This window comes from Onychostruthus taczanowskii, unplaced genomic scaffold, assembly GCF_017590055.1.
Source record: "Onychostruthus taczanowskii isolate IOZ18803 unplaced genomic scaffold, ASM1759005v1 scaffold4, whole genome shotgun sequence".
NCBI classification, from domain to species: Eukaryota; Metazoa; Chordata; class Aves; order Passeriformes; family Passeridae; genus Onychostruthus; species Onychostruthus taczanowskii.
The window spans coordinates 15,953,287-15,960,615 of NW_024501459.1; the positions used below are offsets into that span (position 1 = coordinate 15,953,287).

At 39.1% G+C, this 7,329-nt stretch overlaps 1 protein-coding gene across 1 annotated transcript in view; it reads left to right on the forward strand.

Annotated features, from left to right (window-relative positions):
- The first annotated feature begins 1,814 nt into the window (after window positions 1-1,814).
- Window positions 1,815-7,329, forward strand: part of ATP6V0D2 (ATPase H+ transporting V0 subunit d2) — a 20,274-nt gene continuing 14,759 nt past the window's right edge. The window contains exon 1 of the mRNA XM_041412863.1: window positions 1,815-1,944. Within this exon, the coding sequence (XP_041268797.1) occupies window positions 1,815-1,944 (130 nt within the window). The remainder of the gene's footprint in view (window positions 1,945-7,329) is intronic.

The following is a 7,329-nucleotide window of genomic DNA, read 5'->3' on the forward strand; positions in this document are numbered from 1 at the left end:
AACTCAGCTGCTGTGAGACCTGACTTGTTTATGCAACACACACTTTGGAGAGCTCTAGGTTAAACCTACATGCTGCTCTCAGTGTGCACAGCAATCATTATTAGCTCTCCCCATTTATTTTCTTTGAAAAGGTGGAAAACAGAGGCTGTTGAGCAAAACACGCTGGAACAAAGCTGATGACAACAACAAAAAAGAAGGTTTAAGTTAAAATGTGATTATCGTCCCAGTATAAGGAAGCACTGATGGTGGTCATGTGTCCTGAAAAGTCTCCCTGACTTTTGAAACATCATTGACAAAATTCTCCTGAAAATTTCTTGCATTAGGAGGTTCTGAGCACTGCTGGAATGCAGTCTTGGGAGACAAAACCAAATTGTTTGTGTGGGGGAGGGAAATGTTTTGTTTCTATTGTCTAATAGGCCTAATCTGTCTCATTCTTCTTTAGCTGAGTTAACTCTGCAGTGCTAAGAACTGACTGACTTCAAACTGTAAACCCAGTGTATGAGGAGCAAACTCCAACACTCCTGACCCCATTGAACTTCCAACTAAATACAGTTTGCATGTCTGAGCACACGATTTTTCTAAATGTCTAAATGCTGTCATTATTTTCCCTGCCATGGGTTACAGGTGGAATAATACCCAGCCTGAGCCAATTTTAATTTGACCCTCAGGGTGCAGTTGTATTGCTCCTCTGGCTCAGCATAGCTGCTCAGTGGCTCGTGGTCTCTTCTTGCCTGTTGGAGGCTCCTGGCCAGCCAACCAAGAAACCAGCCAGCCAGTGACCTTCCTAGAGCAGGTAGGGGGTGCCTGTTTTGGCAGCAAATATGCTGGCATCTTGTGCCTCATTGTGTAGCCTTCCAAGCCAAGCTGTGCCAGGAGCAGCATGGTATAGACAGGAATCATCTGGTGAGTACCAAGGTCTCACCAGTTTCTCCCATCCCAGGACAGGGGAGAAGGTGTCATAGTCACAGCCTTGTCCCACCAGCTGCCAGCTCACAACTCCTGCTGCAGCCACACTTCAGCACAAGGGTCAATAGACTAACCATGGTGCATGCCTTCAGCCAACACAATACACCAAACGTTCAAAGCTCTGAAAAATGAGTGTGTGTTTTTAGGTGTGGGTGGCACTCTGGGACAAACTATGGTTTTGAGATATGTTCTGGATACTGGCTTTCAAGGACAATGAAAGTCAAACCCTTCAGAAACCTTTCACCTTTGCCCATCATCTAATGTTCACACTAATTATTAGAAGGCTCTTATAATTTGTATACATATTTGGTGATAGAGATGAGCAGCAGAAAATTTCCAGCAAGCAAAAATATTAAAAAAAGAAAGCAATACAGGGACACTATGAAACCATCTAAGCTCCTTGAATAGGCTGTGTTCTGCCACAGACTACTATTTTACTGCAGAAATACTTCCTCTACAGGCATTCTCAGATAACTTCCTGTTTATAATACAGTTTTATTCAAGCTTTGTAATGTGCTTTCTCATTCTCCAAGCAGCACAGCATCCTTGCAAGCAGGGGTTAAATCCTGTACTTCTTTTTTGGCTTCTCTTCCAACAATAACAGGTTCATTTTCTGGCTTTGACAGGAGGGAGTTGGATTTACTGGCTGGCTGTTGTGTAAGCATCAACTGTACTGGAACTGTAGTAGGAGCAAGAAACAGGAAGAAACCAGTTGGTAAAACACAATCATAGGCTGGCAGGAATTCCGTGACTATTTGTCACTCCTTCCAAAGAGGGTAAAAACAGTTGGTGGCAGATATTCAGTGCCATCAAGTACCCAGAAGAGAGATTAAATATCTTTTTTCTCCATGCCAGGATACTCAGAGTTTTTCTTCAATGTGGACCATGGCTACTTGGAGGGTCTGGTCCGAGGGTTCAAAGCTGGGATCTTGACAAGTGCGGACTACGTCAATTTAGCACAGTGTGAGACACTAGAAGGTAAGTCTGCTAGTTTATTTTATTCAGGAAGAAACAGTTTTGCTTAGGTGTTTGAAGAAGGGAAGGTAAAAGACTGAACTACTGAGAGTTTGTCTTAAACCCAGAGATAACCCCGATGTCCTTTGAAGAACTGCTCTCATATTTAAGTTAATGGCCTTTCATAGACTGTGATTTGTGTGCAGGCTGTAATTTGCTAAGCAATGCAGACAATGGGGCTTTCTGGTTTACTGATAAGGATTAGAAATCAAATCCACACAGTTTTTATGGAGATTGGCAACTTTCTCACAGATTTTAGCCATGCTATAGAACAGTTCAGGTCTGGAACTTTCATACCATTTCAACTGTATAAAATAGTTTCCAAAATCTTGTTAGAAGCTTGCTATTTGTCTCTGAGTTTCTCTATAAAATACATGATTTTAGTAATTTGTTACTTCCTGAGTTTTAGGGCAGTGGTGAAGACTCTGCTTACCAGAAAGAGAAAACTAGAAACTAGACTCCACACAGATAAAACTTAGGGAAATAAGGAAAAAAAAAAAAAAAAAAAAAAAAAAAAGCAGCTCTTTTCAAGGTGACTTTGCCACAGTAATCAAGAGAACACACAGTAGATTCCAAAGCAGCTTTCTGTGGCCAAGACTGGTCACAGCCTGATGAAGACAGACTTGTACCAAAGAATCATATGACATTCCTTTAGACACTTGGCAGGAAAAAAATGCAACAGAAAGAAATCACCTTTCTAAAGGAACATAAAGTTCATTTTCCTGACTGCAAAATGAAAGCTATGATTGTACACTCAATTTCTATAACTTGCAGTCTATTAGATCAGCTTGGAAAAGGAAGCAGAGGAATGAATAAGCTCACTCTATTTTAAGCTTTGGCTGATTTGTACATGCAGTAATGGGTTTGGAGTAAGAAAAAGGGAAGAATGATGATTCCCATATCCAACAGAGTTTTGAGGCTGTCTAAACTATTAATATAAGTAATAACATAAATCTGGGAAGATTCCTTACCATTCATCTCTCAGATCAAAACAACTACATTTAAAGAAATGCATGTAGATATTTACCTGTCTGCAGAATAAAGTTCCTCTTATAGGAATATGTTAAAGAAGAGTTTATCAGTACTCTCAATGGAATCTAGACACTATTGAACAGACCAAGTGCATGTGTCTTCTTCTGCTGATAACCTGGAGAGCTGTACCAGCTCTCCATTAAATACAGTGGCAGTTCAGACACACAGAACAGATGCATACAAACACTCTGAGAGCTGAAATCTGTTCCTTATGTCAGCTGGACAAAATAACTGTTTCTTTACCCCATTTGTTCCAGCATTTGTGATTTATGCAACTTAGAGACTCTACAGAAACTCTTGGTATTGTATTTAATTGTTTAAGTGAAAAAGTCCTGCTGCATAAGTATACAAACTTCAAAAAAAGGTAACAACTTCAAACATCTATAAAAGACACAAAGAACAGATTGGTAAAATAACTAAACTCTGTTGTCACTTCACTTCTCCCTATAGATGAACTCAATAAATTATGCCATCCAAAGCTTCATGAAAGAAAAAATTCCTGGTTGCTTATGAATAAGAAGAAAAGATGTAGAGTTAAACACATATAAGCAAAAGGGATTATTTGTACCCTTCACAAAAGAATACTTGCTCATGTTAAGTTTAGAATAGCTAAAAAATACCTAAATTTTAAGTCATGCTACAAGGAAATTATTTACCACCATGAGGTAATTTTCAAATATTTCTAAGATATATAAACCATCAATATTTTTAAGAGCATGAAGCAGATGGACAGGTAACAACAGAGAGACAAAAACCATTCTTAATTAAAATTTATAATAGGAAGAACAATTAGTTTTGTTTTTGAAACTTATTTTTTCTAGTGTTCATTCAATTTTAGAATGCTAATTATTTCATCAATAAAAGCAGCAGCCTTCATCATCCCTCCTACAAGCACATCTCTACTACCCACTGTCACTTCCTCTTTTTCTCTATTCAGCTACATCTCTTTCACCACTTTAACTTTTTTCTGCTTATTATAGAGAGCTAACAGATTCCCACCATTTACCTACCAAATGTATTATTTATAATGAAAAGATGAGAAATAGAAAAATAATGGATTTCTACATGATGCTAAACACACTTATTTCTCTGCACATGTAGGATGCTGTAATACTGAACTTTCACCATGAGTGTACAGTGCACCAAACCCACAGACCCCTACCTAAAGTAAATTTCATATATTGTCTTTTATTTAAATTTGAAATATTCAGCAAGAGGATCTGTGCTGTAGTAATGTGAATTTGCTCAGTAGTGCCATCATGTCTTCACATTAAAAGGCAATAAATTTACCCTATTCTGCATTCTGTGGCTTAGCACCACACCACAAAAAATGGCCTAAGCTAAAAACACTATAAATATGCTAAAACAAACAAGCAGAAAACAAAAATCAAAACCACTCAAAGTAACCCATAAACAGAAGAAAAAAAGTTCTTTTAATTTCAAAGTGGTTTTGCTATCTCTAGAGAGGAAACCATAACCTCTGAAGAACCACAAGAAAACTGTAGATTAGTGCTTTACATCTGCTTGATAATCACAGAGCAAGTGTAAAAGCAAGATGGAAATTAAAAAAGAAGACTGCTAACACAGTAATGATATCACTCTGTCCTCTCAATTCAGGGCCATACAGACAGGAGGAGAGGCTTTCAGCTCCATTTAGACATCCTCTTTGGCTTGGCTGAACTATGATTTTCATGGAGCTATCTCATGGGCTGCATGCTACTGGTTTGGTACTATGGCATCATCTGTTTCAAGGGAATGAGGTTCCCAGAGCAACCTTGCTGACAGTTTTGAAGTAGAATATGGGGGTGTGGGAGTGTGGAGGTGTTTAAATGCAGTGCTTTGTTTTTCTCTTGCTTTTTTTCTGTGAGACAAAGACTTCTGCTCCGTAGAAAAGAAGGTTAGGTCAAGAAGGACAAGCATCTCAACTCTGGTCCTGACAGAATCACTGAAACAAGTTTACTTAATTTGCCAGAATCAGGGCCTGCCAGCACATGGTGGCTGAAATAACAGTGCTCCCTGAAAGAAAACTGCAGCTAGTTGGTTACTTATATCAAAGTGAGGGGTCAGACAAGTTACCATGAACTTGATGCCAAGAGACCAGGTTAGGACTTTGTTAAAGTTCTCACAATACTCACTTTCTTTCTTTCTTTCTTTCTTTCTCTTTCCTTTCCTTTCCTTTCCTTTCCTTTCCTTTCCTTTCCTTTCCTTTCCTTTCCTTTCCTTTCTTTCATCAGGATCTTTCCTGTCTTAACGGCATTCATCTTAAACTTGTCTCCCTCTGTGCGTTAATTCCTTTCAGTCATACTTTACTTAATTATGTGTGTTGGCTGTTCAGTTGTGGTTAAACCCACGTAATTATTTAAGGTCGTACTTTTCCTATAAGTTGTTTTCCTGCAAGTAATTTAATGAGGAAATAGACAATGCAGATGGATGGCAATAAAAATGAATGGATGACAGCTGAAACACAGGGATTTTCTTTCCTAGGGACCTTTAGGACAAAGGTCAGAGTCCTGTGAAGGTCTCCAAGAGACCCTGAGAAAAGGAGCAGCTACCATCAATAAAAGGTTTTGGTGAACAGGAATGTCTGAGGCCCCTGTAAAGTCAGCCATCTACTCCTGCTGAGTCACCAAGTCACATCACTAATGCTAGTGTCTGACAGTGATAGTTCCCAGGCCTTATTTATGCCAGCAGCAAAAAAAAGGACTATAATTTAGGTCCACCAGTTCAGTCTCAGAGCTGCACTGAACTCCATCTTGATAAGAGCTCTGATTATGACATTCCTGGTTGGTATTACATGGTATTGTAGCTTGTGGATGATTGTTTTGGCCAAGACGATGAGTCAAATATTTTTTCTTATATGCAGAATGCATGTTGGCATTTATTTATTCAGTTAAGTAAATGCATCTATAAAGCAGGCTGTGTAACTGACAGGGTTTTAAACCCAGCATTTCTGGGTATAACATTCCTATAACATTCCCTCCATATCTTTTGAGAAATGGCCTTATAGTGTAGCTATGATATTATGAAAATCCTTTGCTGGGATTTTTCCTCTCCTGAGAAGCTGAGGAGCCTCAGGAGAGAAATATAAACAATTACTATCTGCTGCTGTGGAATGCAACAGGTGCATCCATGATTGGTCCATGTGGATTGTTTTCCATTGATGACCAATCACAGCCACCTGTGCCAAGGCTGTGAGGAGTCACAGGATTTTTGTTATTATATTCTGTTCTGTTCTTTCTTGTTGTAGCCTTCTGATCTCTCTGTTCTTTTAGTATAGTCTTAATGTAGCATTTTAATATAATATCTAACATAATAAATCAGCCTTCTGAAATGGAGTCAAGCCTCGTGTCTCCACACACGGAGAGGAATCATCAACATTATAGCAAGGCGCAGCTTATGAAGCCACTCAATCAATCAGAGAACTGAAGAACAGTAACAAAATCTTGTGAAACTACCCTCAATCAGAAGCGTTTCTGATCTCCTTATGATGATATTAATCACGCTTCAGAATGGTCAATACTTGGGCCTGATATTTGGGTCTGCTTTATGTAGTTAACCCCTGAAAAGTACAATGTTTGAAAGGCATTTACACAGTGTGGCTAAAAGTAAATATCTGTGGTTCATCTGAAAAGGAATTGAGTAAAGTTGGAATTGAGCTCTGCATCTAATAAAGTAGTATTATCTAATCTCAGCATATGTCAAGTATTTTTGTACTCTTTGCAACAAAAAAAAAAAAAAGAGAAAAGGGGGAATGAACAGGAAATGTAGGTATAAACCCAAAATATTAATGAGCTTTTAAAAACTTGGTCTTACATAGACTAATTTCTGGGTATAAGTGCATTTTTATTTACCTCTTAGTCTTGCATATCCTTCCCTCTTTCTTCAATTGTGGGTTTTTTCCCCTATTTGGATCCTATTTCTCCTCTTCCTACATGGAAGTTAATACTGAAACTATGACTTTTTCTAAGTGTGTTATGTGATTTGATATGGATTTGATGAATAGGCTATATTTGGTGGATTAGGAACAGGCTGAGTGGTTACATCTGGAGAGTAGTGGGCAATGCTTCAAAGTCCAGACAGAGCTCAGTGCTGAGCAGTGTCCCTGAAGGGTCCTTTTTGGGACCAGTACCATCTTCATCAGTGACACAGACAGTGGGATTGAGTGCACTGTCAACAGGTTTGCAGGTGGCACCAAACTGAGTGGTGTAGGTGGCACCAAACTGAGTGGTGCAGGTGACACCAAACTGAGTGGTGCAGGTGACACAACTGAGGGACAGTGTGGAGATCCTGGGGGGGGGGGGGGGGGGGGTTTCCCCT